General features: G+C 42.7%; 1 protein-coding gene across 2 annotated transcripts; it reads left to right on the top strand.

The window, feature by feature from the left end:
• The first annotated feature begins 2,038 nt into the window (after window positions 1-2,038).
• Window positions 2,039-21,591, top strand: HMGCS2 (3-hydroxy-3-methylglutaryl-CoA synthase 2). 2 transcript variants are annotated; one of them, XM_058538923.1, is made up of 10 exons: window positions 2,039-3,574; window positions 7,479-7,933; window positions 11,235-11,360; window positions 11,938-12,102; window positions 13,513-13,678; window positions 15,275-15,445; window positions 16,610-16,716; window positions 17,300-17,425; window positions 18,678-18,786; window positions 21,208-21,591. In XM_058538923.1, exons 1-9 carry the CDS (start codon window positions 3,471-3,473, stop codon window positions 18,782-18,784), a joined length of 1,527 nt encoding a protein of 508 aa, XP_058394906.1. In that variant the 5' UTR covers window positions 2,039-3,470; the 3' UTR covers window positions 18,785-18,786; window positions 21,208-21,591. The 2 variants fall into 2 exon arrangements, with proteins under 2 accessions (XP_058394906.1, XP_058394907.1); XM_058538924.1 differs by lacking the exon at window positions 21,208-21,591 and having other exon boundaries at window positions 18,678-19,046.
• Window positions 21,592-22,519: the final 928 nt, after the last annotated feature.

Genomic DNA, 22,519 nt, shown 5'->3' with positions numbered 1-22,519 from the left:
ACAGCATGGCCTGACAAGCGGTGCCTCCGTGCTCGCCTGGGATCAGAACGCAGGCTGCTGGCAGCAGAGCTCGCGCACTTCATCTCTACGCCACGGGACCAGCCCCGACAACGTAATTTTTTTCCTAACTGTTTAAATGTTTGTGAAGATAAAGGCTTGACAATACACACCAGAGAAGGGATGACAAATGATGGCAAATTTGCTCACTGAGAATCATGGGCAATTGTACCATCACTACACTATGTCTTCCTTGTGCAAATATTGAATCTCTCCCACTTGAGACTATATATCATTTGGCTAGGTTTGTTCCCTAGATTATGTAACAAACATGAGGTAACACTCGAAATGATGAAACTCGAGAAACAACAAAACACCTGTGCTCAATGTTTTTCTTCTGAGAAATCTCATCACACTCCATGCCCTTTCCCCTACTTTCCTCAGAATCTCTCACCTAATTAGATAGCAATCTATACTTTCAAGCCTCAGTACTCCTCCCTCAGAAAACTCTGGAAGCTTTGGAGTCAAAGGTCTGAATGTCACTCCAGGCAAACACAAAAGGCAAGACCTGGCAAACAAGCGATTGGTCTGTAAGCCAAATGAAAAAAACGAAAGAGGGAGTGAAAACCCTTACCATGTGCTCCTGAGATGTCTAGTAAGCTTGAAGGTTCAGGACCAACCATTGGATATGGCAGTAAGGAAGTCACTGATGACCTTAACAAAAAGACTTTCAATGGAATGCTGGAGACAAAAGCCTAAACGGATCAATTAAAAACAGAATGAGAGGTAGGGATGTGAAACACTGAAAACAGATAATATTTTTCATGGCTTATGCTATAGAGGGGAGCACAGATTTGGTGGCACACTTGGTAAGATATATAGGGTTAAGAGAGGGTTTTTAAAGGTGGGATTGTACACTGATAAGAACATCCTCATAGAAAGGGAAATTGATCAGGAGGAAGAAAGGGGGCAACTGCAGGACTACAGGCCTCACGTAGAGCAGAGGCAATACAACCAGTGTACAAGTGGTGACATTGGCCTTAAACCAGAGCAGGGACTGTTCCTTTAGATAGGAACAGTGGGAAGGCAGAGTATGGAGTGTAGAGACAAGAAATTTGCTATATTTGCTGATGGAAGTGTAGTAGTTCTTTTCTGATTGTTTTTGTTTTCTCAGTGAAATAGAAGTCAAAGCAATCAGCTAAGAATGAGCCGAGGAGAGGGCCTGAAGACAGAAGAGAAGGTGTGATGAGCTATCTTGGGACTGGGAGAGGGACTGGACTAGGAAAATGTAGTATAATTGCCAGGTCTTGCTGAAGGTCCACTTGAGATGTGTGGTTATAAATGCAAAGCTAACCAGTCAGTACAATGTTGTGCTTTTCTTCAGCCATGTTTAGCTGCTTGGATACAGGCATAGAGTAGACAGATAGTGGGTTTAACCAAAGTTGAAGGTTTGGTGCCCAGTCTGACAGAGAATGTGTATGTCAAAGTGTGTGCAAAGGATTGTTTATGGTGATGCACCATGGGTAGTCTGAGCTGCGTAAAGAGAGAAAAGAGGTCATGAGGTATGATAATGGTGAAAAAGTAGAGGAGTCAATGGCGGTCCCAGTCAGGGTACTTTAAAAGTGAGCTGGAAAGATAGAGATTGTTAAAAAATGGGCTTCATGAAATTAAAATTTTAGAGGTAGTATAGATACTGTAATGACAAAGTCAAGAGTATGAATGTGGAATGGGAGGCTGAAGTCATGTGGAGGACCAGATCACCGAAAAGAGAATTTAAGTGAGAGGCCAAGGTGGATGAATTGTCTATGTGGAGATTGACATCTCCAAGAATGTTGAGATGATTGACAGTGGAGAAGAAAGCATGATCTATGTTCTTATATCTTCATGAATGAAGGGAGTGGAACAAGATTGTTAGTTGACTGAAAGAACAAAGGGCACTGGGTGGCCCAGACTGATGTCATGTGCTTGAAAAGAGTGAGGTTTTTAAGAGGAGGGAGAGGAAAAATTCAGAAGTATTTTTGTATCAATGCAAAATAAAGTATCAAGGGCAAAGAGGACATTTGCCTTATTCTGAGCACTGTAGTACACTGGGTATTGTTGGCTGGGGGTGCATATCGCAGGGGAGGCAAAGAGCACAACCACCATTTGAGAGCTGCAGTTTGAAATACAGCAAGAAGCAAAGGACATTTTCAAAGAAGAGATTGGAAGTGAAGAATTTAAATTTCTGACAGAACTTTGCAAAAGGCTCAGTGAAAGGGAAGGGGGTGACAGAGCGTGGTGGAAGATTGGGTTAGAGCAGTAAGCATCAAGATGTATTGAGGCAAGAATCTAAAGATGATGGAAGATGTAAGAGACTTGGACTTCTAGGGACACCTAGAAGTTCTCTGTCTTCAGGAAAATTAAGTCGCCCCTGTCTCCCCTAAAGCAGAACCCACTATGGTTCTTCTCTTCTCACCCTCCAGAGTCACATTAGACAGGAGGGTTAACTGAATGAACTAATGAATAAATATATGACTCTCATAAAAGATAAAGGAAGATTGATGCCAGAAGAAAAGGATGGAGGCAGAAATTCATTGGAAAATCAGAAGGCAGGAACATTTTTATTGAGAAGTAGAAGAGCAAAGTGGAAAGACCAGAATCTGGAGTCAACAGATACGGTTGAGTCCCCAACCCGCCACGTACTAGCTGTAGGTCTTTAGGAAAGTCCTACCTCCTGTCTGCATATCACTGGCCTCGTCTGTCACGTAGACCTTTCCTCCTCAGGAGAGTTTGAGCTTCAAATGACAGTCAATGCTTTGGGGCTCCTGTACTTCTACTGTAGCACATACTGCATATTCCTCTTGGAAACTGGGTGGAGCTATACACATAAAGGGTAACAACAGAGACAGGAGAAATATAACAGGCTCCATGTCCTCTCTAATACCCAGCCCTCTGCCCTCTTGCCAATACCCATTCCCAACCACTAAAGGGCTACTAATAAAAGATTCATTCCTTTTGGTTTTGAAAGATTTTTCTTATTTTGCTAATATATTAAAATAACAGCAACGAAATCCACCAACGAACTCCTGGACCACCAAGGAGAATAACTCAGATGAGGAGCCGGGATCCCAGACAAGCCAGGTGGGGTTACCTCAGGGTGTGTTACAACAAGCAACGTCACAGCCTCCTGAGGTGGCTGGGCATAAATAAGGCTGCCACAAGAGCCAGAGAAAGGAGGAGTCAGAACCATCGATTCCCACACATCCGCAGGAGCAGGGCAGCTATGTACACGTTGGAGACATGATGTTTTTCTTTGACTCGCTCATGTTCTGAACGAGACCTTTGGACCAGTTTTAGAAGCCAACTGAGCCTTGATAAGCAGGGGTGGGGCTTCCGAGGCAGGAGTCTCAGGGCTCTATAAAGCCCGACTGGGCACCACTGGGCATCTCTCCCAAAGACTGTGAATTTCTGGATTTCTGCTTGCTCCTCTGAAAATGCAACGGCTGTTGACTCCAGTGAAGCGGGTCTTGCAAGCGAAAAGAGTGACGCAGGAAGCTTCCCTCATGCCTGCTCGCCTTCTCCCAGCAGCCCACCAAAGGTAAGTTACACTGCTCTCAGCAACTGTACGGGTCAGTCTTTGAGAAGCGTCATGGAACCGGTAAAAGATAGGCGAGGGCCTCAGAGTCTCGATTATCTCATCTCTTAAACAGACAGCCCCTCTCAGCTGCAGAATTCCAGGATGCCAAACCTCTCACACCTGCTATTTGTAAACGACATCTCTCACTCCTCCAGCTGCACAAAGCAGTAGAAATATCAGCACCAGGGCCCACGGAGTTCTCCTCTCCACCACTGTTCCTATCTTTACCCCCAGCCCCAGCCAATACTTTCAGGATTCTGTGCCAACTGCAGTGTTAGTATAACCAGCTGCTTCAAGTCACTGCAGCGAAGTTCAAGATGGACTGAGGATAAAAAGCATGTTTCTCAGCCCTCTGATTTCATGAAAGGGGAAATGAGAGGTAAAGATAAGAGTGTGTGTGTGTGGTGTGTTTGTGTGTGTGCGCAATGTGCTTTTGCACAGAAGCACACTTGCACTCTTTTTCTTTGTAAACACTCCTCCAGTCTGGCCCAAGCGCTTGCCGTCTCCCAGCATTGATGGTAACACAGCCACAGCTAGCACCTCAGGATCCCTAAACCATCCACAGCACCTTAGAACTAGCCCTTTCTTTCCTCTCATTTCTACACTGCATTCCATGAATACTTACAACAATGACTTTGATCTAGTGTCTTCCCTTGCCTGGTACCCAAGGAACCTGGCTGTATGGATGTGTGGGGTAGGAAGTAGTGTTCCTTAGCCTTCTTATTTTCTTCATGACTCTCCACCACTGTCCACATACTCCCCCACCCCCCGTGTACTAGTCAAATGTCCCAGCTCAGAATTTAACCTGTTTTTGTATTTGTGAGGAAAGGATTGATGTGGGTTTGCTTGTGTCAATAAGCAATAATTGGCTGCCCGCCAAGAGACAAACCTCAGTCCTCACCAAGCTGCCTCTCCTCCAAGTTCGAGCACTTGGAATCATATTTCATATTTCCCTTTCAGGTGTACTCACAGCGAATCCCATTTTCTGTGGCCTGAATGAGTATTAAGAATCCTCTTTATGGGTCTGCTTTTGTCCATGTGTCTTTCCCCTCTAATCCAAACTGCATCAGCTCTAAATCCAACCTAAGAACTGCTCCCATCTCAGCATCCTCTTTACCACCTTTAAAATTAAGGAAAAATCGTGTCCTCCACTTCATGGTCCCCACCTGCTTTTCTCATGTGTTGTCTCTCTGCTCTCCTTCACTCTCCGCTCCAGGTATCCTTACCTGTTCAATCACTCCCTGCCACGGCCGCTGCCCCTCAAATGCCCTCCAATTCTTCATCAGCAGAAGCTCCATTCATCCATCAAGATTGATCTCAAATGTAGCCTCTCCCATGAAGTCTTTCCTGAGCCTCCCACCCACAGCCAATCTCTGCTTCCTTTGAACTCCTGTGGGATTGTGCCCAAATCCCTCTTGTAGCCCTTATCACATTCTGACTCTCAGTTGGGTTGTGTATGTGTGTATATACGTGCTTATCTCATTCTTCCCACTGTTTGAGGAGGTCCTCAAGAATCTTGACCTCCTCTTTTCTTTGCTCACCCTCTTCACCCCCTCAGCCTCTCGCTAGCACAGTGCCTGCGTGTAATAACTAATTTTGAAACACAAGGGAAGGAGTCGAGGTGGAGTAAAGAAATAAAAGTTTGTTGCTGGTCCTTGAACCAAGCAACACCAGAACAAAACCAATTTTACATTAAATAAAGTGATTATTCTTTAGAGAAAGTACAAGATTAGAAGGATACTCTTAACTCCAGTGGCTTGATGTTTCTGGAAGCCTCCACATGTTAACTTTTCCTCAAGGCTCTGGAATCCATTTCCAGAAATAGCTCCCTACAAAGACGGTTACAAAAGTTACCAAGTGGCTGAATCTTGGAACCTCTCCCTGCAACCTTAGATTTCTAACTGGGAAGAGAGGGAGGGAGTGAGCTCAGAGAAGGCAGAGTGAGAATGAGGCTGAGGGATAGCCCAGCCAAGCACAGGACCAAGCATTGGATGACTATTAGCTCCTAGGTCCTGGGGAAGCTCCTCCACAAATATTTGAGAGTATAAACTCCAATTATTTGGGGGGTGGGGAGACACCAAATAAATAGGGCAGATAACTAAATTCCAAACCTCTTTCATCAGATATGGATGAACATTTGTCACTTTGCCTCACTATCTTGTGATCATATGATCCATTTTTGCCTCACAGTAGTCCTTCAAAGTGACCTTCCTGATGGGAAAACTAGGGTTACCAGAAGCCCAGAATCCTGAGGATGACTGATAGACATGTTCAATCTGAGTTATTATTCCTGTGGCACAGAGCTAAATTTATAAGCCTGTGGGGACATCCTGTCACTCTTCCATGATGGGGAATCTGTAGCCAGATACAAGTCAAAGGAACCTGGTGGCACTCATGAGTGTAAGTCCAATGCGTAACAGTGGCATCCCAGATAGCAAAAACACAGAATTCTTCTAACATGTGACAAACTATAAAGGTAGTCTAAACATATCACTTCATCAATGTGTGCCTTGATTTCACCTTTTCATTCTTCAAAATGAAGAATATCACTAAAGTAACGAGATTTCAGATACTTTCATGTGTGAACAGATGGGAGGTGGACTTGGTGAGCTCTGTACTTGTAGCTGGAAGGAGAAACTCCAGATTTTTACCAGGGTATTAGGAGTCAGGGTTGAAGATAGGTGGGTGGGTCCACGAAAGAAACGGATTATCTCTTCCCTCTTCTACTGACCCTTTCCCCATTTTCTCTCTGCTCACGTTTAGAATCGCTCTCTCTGTCCTCTCTGTTCTCACAGCCTTTGCTTGTTGCACTATGTAGTTATCGGTAAAAATGTCAGCCTGCTCCATTAGACTGTGCCCTCTTTGTGGTCACAAAGCGTGTGTCTTATTCACTACTGTGTGCCTGGAATCCAGCACTGTGTTGAGTATACTCAGTAAATATTGGGAGGCCCAATCAGAAAAAGCAGAGAGGATGGAATCAAGCAGAAAATTCCCTTAAAAAGTAGAAAAATGGTAGGTATGTTCTCATGTAGCAAAAAGAAGAAGGAGAAAGAGGGATAATGAGAGGTGCACTTTAAAAATGAATGAAATTTTAAAAATTATGTCCTACGGGGTTTGTAATATGTAGAAGTAAACTATCTGACATAATAGCTCAAACGGATGGAGAGGATAAATGAAGTTAACTAAAGGAAGGTTTTTACATTGTTCCAAAAGTAGTAGAAGTATTAATTTAAGTTAGATTACAATAAGCAAAGAATGCATAGTGCAATCTCTAGAGTCACTACTAAAAGAAAAAGAGGAAATAAAATGAAATAATAAATATTTGCTTAACCCAAAAGAATACAGGTAAGGAGAAATAAAGAAACAAAGGATATATGAGGCAAACAGAAACAAATAGTGAGAAGGTAGACTTAATCCCAACTATATTAGTAATTTTAATACATTTAACTGGGCTAATTACTCCAGTTAAAACACCAATATTGCAAGACTTTTTAAAAATTTTAACAAGATCCAACTAAATGCTATTTAGAAGAGATATATGTTAAATGTAAAGACCCTAAATGGTTAAAAGTATAAAAGAACAGAAAAGGATATACCATGCAAACAGTAATCAAAAAGCTAGGGCAAAATTACTACCATCAGGAAAAGTCGACTTTATGGCAAGATTATCACAAAGATAAAGAGGGACATTTAATGAGGAGAAAAGGGTCAATTCAACAGAAAGATATAATAATCCTAAATTTGTATTCATCTGATAATATAGCTTCAAAATATGTAAAAAATGAGTAAAATGATTTCTGTATTGTCTTTTGAGGAAACTGGCTGGAGACCATTAGTGGGATTTTGCTTGTTATCTCCACTACAGGTTTTCTACAGTCCCTGCTGTCCCCCTGGCCAAAACAGGTACTTGGCCAAAGGATGTGGGAATCCTTGCCCTGGAGGTCTATTTCCCAGCCCAATATGTGGACCAAACAGATCTGGAGAAGTATAACAATGTGGAAGCAGGGAGGTACACAGTGGGCTTGGGCCAAACCCATATGGGCTTCTGCTCAGTCCAGGAGGACATCAACTCCCTGTGCCTGACGGTGGTGCAGCAGCTGATGGAGCGCACACAGCTCTCATGGGACTCTGTGGGCCGGCTGGAAGTGGGCACTGAGACCATCATCGACAAGTCGAAGGCTGTCAAAACAGTGCTCATGGAGCTCTTCCAGGATTCCGGCAACACTGACATTGAGGGCATAGATACCACCAATGCCTGCTATGGTGGCACTGCCTCCCTCTTCAATGCTGCCAACTGGATGGAGTCCAGCTCCTGGGATGGTATGTGCTGTCAGAGGCCCTTTGTAAGAAAGGAGCTGGGGTTGGAGGCTGAATCCTCAGTTTTGCTTCTCTGTTCCTCAGGTGGTTTTATCCAGGGAGGGAAGGACAACTTATTTATACAGCTGCTATCATCCAACAACCACAATGATAATAACCACTTAGACTTGTATAGCCTTATACAGTTAATTGGGTAGCATATTCACTTAGCCATTCATTTAGTCTTTACAACAGCCTTGGAAGCGAGTACTATACCTGATTTATAAATGAGAAAATGCAGGATCTGATATCTTACACATAGTGTGTGGCAGGGGTAAGACACCAAACCAAATCCAATATATTTCACATTTCACTGTACCTATATCTCTTAAGCTTCTCCTAAGTCTTTGAGAGAAAGAGATCGGTGATGTTGAAAGATTTAAACAAGTTTAGGTGTTAAGGGGAAAACACACTGGTAGAAACATACCCAGAGGATCACAGGATAAACTATTACATAGAATATTTCTACTCTTTCTCTCTTGCCTAGTTCCTAGGAAATTGCTTTTTGCTTAACATATTAACATTACCCTGTATTTTACATACATTTTCCCTCAGTGCTATATTAGAGGAAGAACCTCTGTTGTGATAGCAAGACAGGGTCCAAGGGAAACAGTAAAAGTTGAAAGTTAGAAACATAGCTCTGTCAATAATTGTTGACAAGTCCCTTAACCTTTTTTTTTGTGTGTGTGTGAGGAAGATCAGCCCTGAGCTAACATCTATTGCCAATCCTCCTCCTTTTTTTCCCTTTTTCTCCCCAAGGCCCCAGTAGATAGTTGTATGTCATAGTTTCACGTCCTTCTAGTTGCTGTATGTGGGACGCCACCTCAGCATGGCCGGACAAGCGGTGCATCGGTGCACGCCTGGGATCCGAACCCAGGCCGCCAGTAGCGGAGCGCCCGCACTTAACTGCTAAGCCATGGGGCCGGCCCCATCCCTTAACCTTTTTGAGCCTTAGAGTTCTTATTCACCTGCCTGCCTGCCTTGTGGACTGATGAAAGGATTGAGTAAGACATCCACGGAGATGTGAAAGAACAATATCCAGACAGTCAAGGCACTCTATATCTACTAAGTCGGAAATTAGAATTTAAAACCTTAGAAACCATAATGAACATTAATTATAAAATTAATTATGAAGTCTTAATGTTGGCAGGGACCTTAGAGATTATCTAATCCAATATTCTTTATTTTAAAAGAGGCTGCCAAGAAGAGTTTACTGGTTTATCTCTGTTGACACAGCAAGACAGTGCAATTCCAGACGCCCATTCAGTGTTTTTTCAACTGCTCTGCATAGCCTCACCATTGATTTGGAATGTTCCAGTCTCTACATCACCAAATTTGTTCTTACAGTGCTTCTCCTGCTTGGCACTTACACTATTATTTATCCAGCAGCCCCAACTACCACCACTACCAACATGTCCAATCAAGTACTCAGTTGGAGAGTAGAAATGAAGGGCAAAGGACATTTACCAGCCTTTAACCAAAAATCAGAGCCTATATTTGGGAACATCATCAGTTTCAAGCATGTCATTTCAAATGAGTAGATTCTGCTAAGTGGCTGGGTATTTCACAGGAAAGGGCTGCAAATGCATCTTTCTTTAATATAATGTCTTGGTGGGGAAAAAATTTGTAAAGAAACTATTGAGTTGTGAATTGTTAGTTTGTAATAAAACATTTAAGCTTAAGCCTGATGGCAACTGTCCAGACTAGACAAGGCCAGTGTAGATGAGATCTCTGCTTCTGACTTGACCAACCATCCACCTAGGGACCATCAGATGGGAGGGAGTGGTTCTGGGACTCACCAGGAAGTTCTGAACCACTCCCGAGAGACAGCAGGGTATCAGGGAAGGAAAGAGTGATACCGCCTCAGATTGCCCGGAAGACCTCATTTTTTCTTGTCTTTTTTTTTTTATAAAAGTAATTGAAACTTACAGTTAAATATATCTGTATACACATAAACAAAAGGGTGTAAAGTGAAGAAAAAGTTCCCTTTTGAGACTCCATTACAGCTTCCCAGAATTTAACACTAACAATTTCTGTGTATTCTTCCAGAATTTTTTTACGTACCTGCAAGCATACACTTATCTATTCAGTATTGTCAAACATGGTACAAATTATTCCTCATCTCTATTCATGACTATTCTTTTCCTTAATGGCTTCTAAATATGCTTCTATAGTTTCATATATATATATATATATATATATATATATATATAATTGGGGAAAAAACAATACTTTTTTGTTGAGATTTGAGTTGGAGTTGTTATAATTCTTAAAAGAATTTTCTTGGCTTTTAATGAATTTAGGTTGGAATCCTGACTCTGAATCCACATCTATTAGCTATGTGGCTTTGGGCAAGAGACTTAAGTTCTTTGGGCCTCAGTTTCTTTGTCTATAAAAAGGAGATAACTGTATCTGATATACAGACTTATCATGAGGATTAAATTATATAGAAATATGGCTCCCAACACAGTGCTGAGATAAATCCTGGGGTTTCCTCACAGGTAGAATACTAAAATTACTACCATATCTCGCCCACAAACTCAAGCTTTAGGGGCAGTACTAACAGATGAAGGTGGAAAAAATAATAGTCAAGACAACAATCACACAATGAATGGTAGTCTGACTATTATAGAGGTAGTTACTATGGATCATCTACATTAAATGTGGTTACTCAACAGTAACTCTTTTAACAATGAAAGTAGTACCAAGTCGTGCAAAGAACTGGGTTTGAATATCAAATTCCTTATCCACTACATGGGTGACCTTAGACAATCTACTTAATCTCTCTGGAAGGCGGGGTCTTCATCCGTAAATGTGGATATTACTTACCTCATTGGATTATTTTAAGGATTGTTTGAGGATAACTAGTGTCTAGCTAGTATTTCAAATGTCTAGCTAGTATTGCTTTTCCTCCCTATCCCTTGGCCTTCTATGATTGGAAGGAATTTTAGGATCACGGAGTGCTATAAGGTGATGGGCACAAACCCAAATTGTCTCCAAATTCATAAATTTTTCATTGAACTCAGAAAAGAAATTGTGAATAAATGAGCATTTTACAGCTAGAGTAACAGGACGCTGAGTTTTGGCTTTGCATTTCAAATGCGTGATAATGAGTTTATTAGAACATGAGCTCCATAGGGCAAGGACTTTTGTTTTTGTTCATTGATCTATCTCCAGTACTTAAAATTGTGCCTGGCACACAGGAGGCATGTAGCCTACTCGAGATTCGGTAGTGATGATCATTATTTCTCGTCTCTCATTACAGGTCGTTACGCATTGGTGGTTTGTGGAGACATTGCAGTCTATCCCAGTGGTAATGCTCGCCCCACAGGTGGGGCCGGAGCCGTGGCAATGCTGGTTGGGCCCGAGGCCCCTCTAGCCCTGGAGAGAGGTTTGTAGTAAACTATGGATACACGGTACCAAGAAACTGTGCATGGCATAGCCAAATGCATAGCTCCTAATCCCAAATTGGCACACCCACTACTCAAGGCGGAAGTATGGATTTGGGGATGATATCACTTGCCTTCAAAAGGCTGGACTAGGGAGCAGGGGCCAGGGAGGAAGGCAAGAGAGGGATCAGCGAGGTTTTCTCTTCTGCACCATCACACAGTAGGATGATGATGCACGGAATGAATGGTGTTGATGCTGCTGACGAGGACATTTAGGGAGCTAAACTGGCAAGTGAAGATGAAAGAAGATGATTTGGTATAAAGTGAAAGGCTGTCCTTTGAGACTTTTGGCTCCTATTCCAGGTTTTGTTAAGCCCATATAAGTGTGAAAAGGGAACTATAAATCTCATTTATACAAGAGCAACAATCTATTCAATTCCCTTTGAGCATGTGAGGGATGTTGAGTGGGCTTGAGCTTGGGCATGAGACATAAAGCTGTTTGTACATGGCTGTCCCATCTTCTTTGCTGGATGTAGCCTGCACCGTGCAGTCCCTGAATCCCTCTGTGTGCCTTGCTAGGGCTTAGGGGAACACACATGGAGAATGTATATGACTTCTACAAACCAGATGCGACCTCAGAGTACCCAATTGTGGATGGGAAGCTCTCCATTCAGTGCTACTTACAGGCCTTGGACAGATGTTACACAACATACCGTCAAAAAATCCAGAACCAGTGGAAGCAAGGTAGGGGCTCAGAGGGCTGAAAGTGGGGGCTCTGTTTACATGGGGCCAAGAGTTTGTCCTAAAAGCTTAATCTCTTCTCTCCTCTGAAAATGATCTCAAGAGAATTTTTTCCTGTCCCCTTCTTCTTACACCCTTCCCTGGGTCTATGCTAAAGTCTATTTGGAAATCATCCAAATTCAAGTATGAAATTGCCTCTAACTTGAGCTAAATGAAAGAAAGTAAACAATTCAGGGCCAAAGCCACCAGTATGAAACCAGTGGGTGTCATCCACCTGGGGAGGTACTGTGGTGAGGCAGAGGAGTCACATCCTACTGGGGCTGGGATTTGTTTCTGTCAGAGTCAGGAGTGATTTTGACTCTTGCGTTGTAATCTGCCACCTTTTAAGATCTGGTTGATCTTGAAAAATCTCACCTACATTTTCAGGATACAAAGGCACTAAATAAAATACACATTATCAGTGATTTTTCTCTGGATGGTAGTATTACAAGATGATTTTACTTTCACCTTTAGTTTTTGAATTTTTATGCTAAAAAAATATGTACTGCTTTCATAATCAGAAAAGAAACAAGTAAATGCTATTTAAAAAATACGTATAAATCTACTTTAAAAAAATAAAAAGGGTTCTTACCTGCTTAACCGTGCTCAGATGGGCATCTGCAAAAGGCAGGTTTCAATATAGGAAAAGGCATGTGCTGAAGTGTCAGAGCACGGATACATTAAAGGTGGCATAAGAAGCCGCTTCTTGCCCCTTTCCATGCATTGGGTAGGATGCTGGCTGCCACGGCTGCTCCTATGGGTAGGGAGGCAACTTGGACCTCTCTGCCTCTGCCTGTCCACTGTCAAACTGCTATTGGCTAATTACTCTCCCCTCCTCTGAATTCTTGTGGCATTCTAATTTTACTCCTTATTTTCACACGGAATTTGATGGATGCTGCTTTGGGTCACAACACTAAATTGTAAACTCTCTAAGGGCAGAAAGTGCATTGCCATCCTCTTTGGAGTGAGAGAGACAGTCTGGAGCATAGAGTCAGAGACATCAGAACCTAAATCCAGAACCAGCCATTTTCAAGCTGGGTGACCTTGGACTTAGCTTCATATTTGGGAGACTCTGTTTCCTCCTCTGGAACATAGAGAAAATAATATAACACAAAGTTGACTTGGAGCAAGTATCTGTCACAGAGGTTGGCAATAGTAGATAGGAAGAAAATGTTTCTTTCTTTCCTTTCTTTATAAGTAGAGTGCTTAGTAAGTGCTTATAAAATTAATGAACAAACCTTATGTGTGTTTGCTGGAGGTAGGTGCTAGTTCTCTGGGAGGCCAAGAGTCCCTCTGCACAGTTAGATCTTGGACAATAGGTCTAAGTGGCTCATCCATCATGCCATATCTTTGCTTTCACACTTCCCCTTCCAGCTGGCATCGATCGACCTTTCACCCTTGATGATTTACAGTTTATGATCTTTCACACACCCTTCTGCAAGATGGCCCAGAAATCCCTGGCTCGCCTGATGTTCAATGACTTCCTGTCAGCCAGCAGCGACACACAGACCAGCCTCTATAAGGGGCTGGAGGCCTTCAGGTGAGTCCTCTTCATGGGGAGTCTAGAGGCTTCCTCATGCCTTGAGTCTGGACCACCAGCCACTCCTGTGGGGAAAAAAGGACACTCCTCCAACGCAGCAGAAATGACATCAAGTCCTTACATGGGCTAATGGATTATTGTCTACACAGGGCCCTCTGCCTTTTGTCTCAGGGAGCACAGAAAGTTTGCCAGCACCTCTAGATCAAGTGACTATAAGAAGCTTCAGAGAATGAGAAAAAGGGGAAAGAGAGTGTGGCGAAATCATTCAGTCAATAAACATTTTATGAACATAAGCTATGTGTCAGATGTCATACTAAACTCTAGGGACACAAAAATGAATGTGACTCCATGACCCCTGCCTAGAGGATCTCACAGTCTATACTGAAACAGAAACACCTAGACAGAAACACCTAGAAGCAAGTAGTCACAGTACAGGACGGCAACTTGGGCAGTGTCCACTCTCATTCTCACTTGCCATTGGCTTAATTGACGTCTTGCTTGTTGCCTCAATTTCCCCCATCTGTGAAATGGAGATAGTCAGCTCACCCCCTTAGATGTCCATAAAGCAGAATGAATGCTGTTTATTGATGCACGACTCCAAGACATTTAGAAAAGAATCTTCAATACAAAGAGTTTCCACTGGGAGAGGAATCTTGCTCTTTCCTCTTGGTATCTGTTCATTTCAAGTTTTGGAGTATTCTACCAACACCTGCTCCTATTACTAACTACTACTACTACTAACCCTGCCACTAACTAAAACATCAAAATTAGCACAAACACTGCTTATAAGATTTGCCCCATGAAAACAAAAATTATAACACATACCAGAGATAATAGCTTAATGTCTTTAATAGATGAAAGTCTCATCAATAATAAGATAAACATTCTAAGTAGAAAACTGAACAAAGGATATGGACAAGAAATTTCCTCAAAGTAGAAATGCACATCATCATATTTTTAAATATGCATGCTTGTTAGTAACAAATTTAAATAAGTTACCATTTTCTTTATATAGCCTTTCTAAAATCTGAATACACAGAATCAACGAGGCTATCTGAAAATGGGCAACAATGGATGTGTAAATTGAAACAAGGGTTTTGGGGACTAATAGGAAAACATGAAGCAGAAGCCTTAAACATGTGCATACCTTTTGACTCAGTAATTGCACATGTTTAAAAGAACATGTAGCTATTCACTGTAGTAATGAAGACAGGAATGGGGAGATTGGTTAAAGTAGGGTATATCTTATCGTGGCCCACTCTGCAGCCTTTAAAAATGATATAGAAGATGACTTAATGTCATAGAGAAAAATTAGTTAAGGAAGCATACTAGACAGAATGTACAGCATGCTTTTATTTTCCAGTAAATGGCGTGAAGGTAGGGGTGGATTCCACAAGAAAAGTATGACCTAAGTGCTCTCTCTGAATGGTAGGACTGTTAGTGACATTTTTTCTTTGTGCTTTTCTGTATTTCCAAATATTCTATAGTAAAAACCTGTGCCCCAAAGTCTTCTCTTTGAAGCAGTTACTTTTCCCCTTGCTGCCTCCCTCTTCTCCTGTGGCCTCTCACCTGCCTATTCCTCTGGCTGCCTCACAGGGGGCTAAAGCTGGAAGACACCTATACCAACAAGGACATGGATAAAGCACTTCAAAAGGCCTCCCTGGACATGTTCAACAAGAAAACCAAGGCCTCGCTTTACCTCTCCACGCACAATGGGAATACGTACACCTCATCTCTGTATGGGTGCCTGGCCTCACTTCTGTCCCAGTGAGTACTGCGTCTGGCACCACCTCCTACCCCCTGTCCCATCGTCTGAGGGGTCAACCAAGTGTGGTTCCTCTTCTGGTTCAGAATTTTTTAAAGAAGGAAGGAAGGAAGGAAGGAAGGCAGGCAGAAAGGAAGGAAGGAAGGAAGGAAACAGGAAGGAAGGAAGGAAGGGAGGAAGGGAGGAAGGAAGGAAGGGAGGAAGGGAAGAAAATGAAATAAACTGTTTCAAAGGTGCCTGTATAGGCAGATTTACCATCAGTATTGAACAGTAGTCTCTAAAGTGAAGTGCATGTATTGATGTTAGGGGATATACAGATCTATTTGGATGCAGCAAGAAAATAGTAGAACGTTTATGCATATTTTTATCTCATCCATGTAAAATCGCTGTGCTTAGTAAAGCATGGTGGTTAAGAGAGTCTAGCTTTAGAGCCCATAACCTGGGTTCAAATCTCTTTACCACTTATTAGCTTTGACCTTGGAAAAATACTTAATCTCTATGTGCCTCACTTTCTCCATCTATAAAATATGTACAATAACAATACCTGCTTTCTAGGGTTTTGATGAGTGTTAAATGTCTAAAGCAATTAAAACAGTAATATTCAGCAGGAGCTCAAATGTTGGTTATTATTTCTATTGATATTCTATTTTGTGTGCTTTATAGGGAAATACTTGTACTATAGTACGAGTATATAACATAGGAAAATATATATGTGTATATATATATATATATATATATATGAGCGAACTTGCTCAAGTTATTACTAATGAGGCTGTGATAAAAGTTACCACTGCTGAAGCATTACCAGTCAACATGAGAGCCTTGAAGTTAAGTCCAGTGGTCTGACCTCCTCTTGGAGATGCCTTCAGAGTTCACTGAATTCATCTTGTCCTCACGGGTGGAGAGAAGTTCCTTTTACACCCAGAAATTCTGTTGTGCTCGCTGTGTCTTCTGTAACTTGGATTTTAGCTGCTCTCCTCTTGGCAAGTTTTCCTCCTCTGGGCCTAGCCCCAGTGGCTCCCAAAAGTCTCTCCCTGTGTAGAGTGCCCAGAGCCCCTTTCTAGTTGCAAGAGGTTGACGAAATTGGGCTGATAGGTTGGTGGTTTATTTGAAGCACAGAATATAATGCTGATGTGTTTTTTGGGTTTTGGTTTCTTTCCCTACAGGCACTCTGCCCAAGACTTGGCTGGCTCCAGGATTGGTGCCTTCTCTTATGGCTCTGGCTTGGCAGCAAGTTTTTTTTCATTTCGAGCATCCCAGGATGCTTCTCCAGGTGAGTCTTGTCTTTCTATCAGAAACTTCTGGCAGGATTCATCTGGTAAAAGAAATTCTGCCTCACCAGTACCTCCCATCTTAATAGAATTGTGATTAAGAGCAAAGGAAATCCCTGAAGAGATTTAAGCGACGGAGTAAGTTTGTCTAATTTAGGTATTTGAAGCACTTCCCCAGCTACTACTTAGAGATTAGATTGAAGAGGAACAAAGGTAGAAACCAGTCAGGTTGTTCCAGCAAATAGTCCAGGCAAGAGGTAAGAGTGGTTGGTTGTGACTTAAAGAGAAGTTGATGGATTTGAAATATCCAGTAATATTTGTTGATTATTTTATGAAGACTATAATCAAGGGCAGGCATCTAAGCACTCTGTGGGATATACCATGACTAAATGATTGTGTTTGTCAGTATGTTTTGCAACATCACATTTGCTGACCTTTATCATTTCTTGATGTTCTAAACCACACACAGAGCACTTTCCCCCAGGGTCCGAGCTCCCACAGAGCCTGGCTGGCCATTGGACTCATGGTTGGTAGTGGTGATAATGACCATGAAGCAGGTTTATCAATCTCACTTTTGCTTCCCAGGTTCCCCCTTGGAGAAGCTGGTATCCAGTGTATCAGACCTGCCAAAACGCCTCGCCTCTCGGAAGCGTATGTCTCCTGAGAAGTTCACAGAAATAATGGACGAAAGAGAACACTTCTACCACAAGGGTAAGAAAAAGAGAAGGAATAGAAGAGGAGAAGGCAATTTTTCTCAGATTCCATGCCAGTACCTGAGAGCCAGGGATTCATAAGAAGTCTAGAATATAGTCTGAACCAGGGTGAAGACGTCCATGAGACACAATTGGGAGAAAATCTGTTAGGTCCAAAGGGGCAAGAACTGGGTGGGGAAGCAGAAGGCAGAGTTGAGAAGAGGCAGGAGGCAGTATGTGGCTTCCCAGTATAGACTGTAGCTAACCACCCAAGACAGGATACTGGACAATATAGTCCCATGGAAGCCAGATGTATGGTTTTTGAAAATGCTATCTATGTAACAGTTGAAAGAGCCTAGACTTTGGAGCTAGATATCTAATTCTAAACTGACCTATGACACTCACTAGCTCTTTATCTTTGGGAAAATTATTGAACTTTCCTCAATTGTCTCATTTCTAAAATCATATTAACTTTCCAATATTGACAAACAGGTTAAATAAATTAATGTACATGAATAAATTATTAACAAATATTACTATCTCTGCCCAACTTCGCCCTTTCCCTACCAAACATAAAAATAAAATATTGCCTAAAAAAGCAACAAAGGAAAAGTAAACAAAAGCTAAAGTTAGGACTGGAGAGACCAAATGGTGGTTTAAAACCATGGTTAATATATTTTCTCAAGCAAAACTTGGGACACAACGTTTGCAGGATGGTTTGAAAAGGAGACAGAACATATGGAATTGTGAATGTTCCAGAAAACCTAGACCTAGTAGTCATTGATCTTATCTGGAACAGGGGACATGTTAGAGCAAAGAAGAAAAATAAATAAAATAAAAATAGGACCTCTGGGATGAACATTAATGGTCAAAATGCTGAAATACTACAATGAATCAGAGTCAGAGAACTCAGGGCTAGGAAGGAAGTATCTATTAGAAAACAGGAAGCTCTGAGGTATGCCTTAAGCTGAGTACTATTGGCAAAAGGACATAATGAAGATTTCAATGGAGGAAGGGCATATTTGCTCTAGGAAAATGTCACACTTCTATAACAAAATTTCTAATAGCCAAGCCTTAAGTACTAGATCCAAGATGGTGCCTTCTGGTTCTTCTGCTGGTCCAGTGCTCTATTGGCTGTATTATAGATGACCTCAGAGCCCCTTGCAATACAGCCAGGAGAGCTTTGTGTGAAGCATAGGCATCTCTATTATCATTTTCTCTTCCCCAACCCCATAGAGCTCTGAGTATTGCCTCTTCTCCTCATCCCACAGTGAATTTCTCACCACCTGGTGACACAAACAGCCTTTTCCCAGGCACTTGGTACCTGGAGCGAGTGGATGAGCTACACCGCAGAAAGTATGCCCGGCGTCCAGTCTAAAGGTAGTGAATGAGAGTTTGCAAGGTTGGTGGCATAAAGCTCAAAAGTCTTTCCTATGGGTAACAGATGCAGTTCTGATACCACAACCAGGCCAGAGAGGGTCTAGAGCTCCCAAAATGATCAGAGTTGGGGAATTTGTACCATGAGGACCAAGTAAAACTCTTGGAGCTCTTTGTCCTGGAAAGGCAAAAGCTGGGAGATGGGCACGCTCTTAAATCATGAATGTGAAAAAAAAAGTCAACTTGTTTACCTGATCTGTTCATGATAGGAAGCTCTCCTAGAAGTTTGCTAGAAACTAAATTAGCACCCATAAGGGGAAGCAGGTTGTGAACCTGAACCTGTAGAACTCACTACTGCAAAGGGATGAGATCAGTGACAAAGATGAACAGCTTCAGAAAAGGTACCCACCAGTGTACTGGAGACAAATTCATATGGATATAGGATGTTGGGGTTCTGTTAGAGCCAGAAGCCTCAGCTGGAGAGAGCCTTGGGCTTAGGCGCGGAGTAGCAATCTTCATGTCACTGAGTCCTTCTGGGGAGAAGCAGTGAGGATTGGGAAATAAGTGGGGAGGGGTGTAATGGAAGAGGATTGGGGTGAGAAGTGAAATGGGAGAATTCTTTTTTTATGTAACATTGGTTTATAACATTATATAAATTTTAGGTGTAAATCATTATATTTCGACTTCTGTATACACTACACTGTGTTCACCACCAACAGTCTAGTTTCCATCCATCACCGTACAAATAAATGTCCCCATTAACCCCTTTCATTGTCCCCCCACCCCCTTTCCCTCTGGTAATGACCAATCTGTTCTCTATATCTCTGTGTTTGTTTGTTATTGTTTTTCTTTTTTATCTTCCACATATGAGCAAAGCCATACGGTATTTGCCTTTCTCTGTTTGATTTCTTTCACTTAGCATAATACCCTCAGGGTCCATCCATGTTACAAAGGCAAGATTTCATTTTTTTATGGCTGAGTAGTATTCCATTGTGTTTATATACTACATCTTTATCCATTCATCTATCGATGGGCACTTAGGTTGTTTCCACTTCTTGGCTGTTGTGAATAATGCTGCAATGAACATAGGGGTGCACATATCATTTCAAATTAATGTTTCATGTTCTTTGGATAAATATCCAGAAGTGGAATAGCTGGATCATCATTATGGTACTTTTTAAAGGAAAATGAAATATTCAGAATTAGAATCTTGTAGTTCATGGACCCAGATATCTACCTTCAGTTTATCTTTGAAATTGGTAAGAAAAGCAGAATGGAAGAGTGAGAAGCAATTTTTTTACAATCCATAAATCCCAATAAATACAGTCCCCATGCCCAAATACTTCCTCTATATTTTTCCATTTTTTGATTGTTGCCCTTCTTTGGTAGACTAAAGGGGAAGAATAAAAAGGTTTGCCAAGGGCAGGATGTGGAGCAGGGGAAGAGGAAGAAGAAGTCCACGGATAAAGGAGACACCCAGATAGGGCAGGCAAGCCAGAGGATGAGGGTGCCCTCAGTTCACTGCTAACCGCTGTCAAACTTCTCCACTGCTGGGCCTCCTCAGTTAGGCTGTGGAAGTGCTGTCGCTGGGATGCTAGGGGCCAGGCGACATGGACAAGGGGCTGCGGGGTGTGGTTGAGAACAGCAAGCTCAGTAAGCAAGTTCACCAGACTTTGCCATGACCAGGGAGCTGTCTGTTTGCTGGAATTATGGCTCCTAAGGGCAAGTCAGTGGCCAAGAGGGGGCTCTTAAATGTGTCAAGCTAGTTCAGTCATCAGAAGCAGAGAATGAGATGTAGTGGGGGGAGAGGGAAGGAGACGAAAGAGGAGGGGAGAGGAGGGAGGAGAGGGGAGGCGGGGGGAGGAGAGGGAGGAGAGGGGAGGGGAGGGGAAACAGAAGAGAAGAGACAAAGGGAAAGAGAAATTTGGGATTTTCAAGGGCCACTTTCCAAATCAGGCTCCCTCCCTCTCATGGTCCACAAGCTTCTCACAGTGCTTAGGCAGCATTGTACCTAAGAAGAGAAAAGCTGGGCTTGTGTACTTGTCTCATGCCGATCACTCACATGAGCAATGAGCCTACACCAGCGAGATTTTTGCAGAAATGAAGCATTCATGTCAGTGCAGCGCTCTGCGGAGCTGTCTCTGCAAGGCCCGGCCAGCCCAGCCTGCTCTCCTATCACAGGCAGAACTTGGAATGTGGACCCTCCCCACCTCCCAGCCTTGGCTCCTGTGGCATTGGGCACAGGTGGCTCAGGCATCCAGGCATGTGGCTGGGTGGACAGTAGAGTGCCTCGGACCTGGGGATGCAGTTAGGAGAACCCCTCTGCACAGCCTTGCCTCAAGCAAGGAGCAGGTCCTGGGGGTAGGGGGGTGCCCAGAATAAGACTCATGATTGAATGTCCTTTTGGTTTTTTAAATTCTACAGATCCGTGGAGCGGTTCCTGGGAAAAGTCTCTGCCCTCAATCCTATTAAAAATCCTACTCTTAGCTGGCAAATAGATTGGATTGGACACAGAAGACCCCATAAGCCCTGGCCCTGTAGAGTGAGCAGGTCCTTCATGCCTTTCCCTGCTGCAGCCACAGCCACTGGCTGGGGGTGCTGGAGGGGCCCTTCGTGAAAGAAGGAGATGGAGGAATGGAGAGAAGGCTGACCTCCAGAAATGTGACAGGTCAGTTGTCTCCTTCAAGATCCAGATGATTTGCCTATCATTTGTTACAGCTTTCTTACTATTATTATTATTAAATCTCTGTGCTGTTATATCTTTATTTCTTAAGGTTTTCTGTGAATTTCTAAAATTTATATCTTGTACTGAGCTAATATAATACAATTTTGAAAATAGAGAAGGAGGAAATGATTCTTGTATTTCCTGGAAACCAGAACACAAAAAAATACAGCAGTAGACATGCAGAGAAGCCTGCCAGACCTCCTGGCTCTGAGGTCCCCGCTCTCCAGACCCCACACTTACTGCCACAGCAGTAAAATCGCTGAGCACTCACCTCACACTCTCCATCCCCTACTCCAGTTCCATCCTCTGAGAAGTACAGGAGAAACAAAGGTGGGGAAACACAGCTTGCACCCCCAGCTTCCTTCTCTGATCTAAACACACAGTACAGACAGCCAGCAGACAGGAGCCAGAAATGATTGTGGGAGCTGTAGGTCAAAGCTCCCGTGTCATGCCTTGCCAGTATTATCTGGACAAATAAACACAGGGCAGAGGTTAATAGGTAAAGTTTTGGGCTTCTGCAGCCAAAAGAAAAAAAAAAAGTTTTGATACCTGGCAGGAAATTTTTCCATTACAGGATTGTTTGTACTCCTTTGGTTAGAGCATTGTTTTTTCCAGAATCCTCTTATAAAGTAGCATTCGTGGGGCCGGCCCGGTTGCATAGTGGTTAAGTTCATGTGTTCTGCTTCAGCAGCCAGTGGTTTGTGGGGTGGACCTGTGCACCGCTTGTCAAGCCATGCTGTGGCAGGCGTCTCACATATAAAAGAGAGGAAGATGGGCACACATGTTAGCTCAGGGCCAATCTTCCTCAGTAAAAAGAGGAAGATTGGCAATAGGTGTTAGCTCAGGGCTAATCTTCCTCACCAAAAATAAAAAAAATTAAAAAAAAAAAGCAATCGTTTAAGGAGGTGGGAATTGAGCTGCGGAGGGAGGAGGGAGGGGGGGAGGAGTGGGAGACATCAAGTTATTGTCATTCATTTCCTTTAGAAAGTTTCCTCAGTCACCCCAAGGAGA

Source organism: Diceros bicornis, chromosome 4 (assembly GCF_020826845.1).
Source record: "Diceros bicornis minor isolate mBicDic1 chromosome 4, mDicBic1.mat.cur, whole genome shotgun sequence".
NCBI classification, from domain to species: Eukaryota; Metazoa; Chordata; class Mammalia; order Perissodactyla; family Rhinocerotidae; genus Diceros; species Diceros bicornis.
This window is presented reverse-complemented; position numbering and strand designations above follow the sequence as displayed.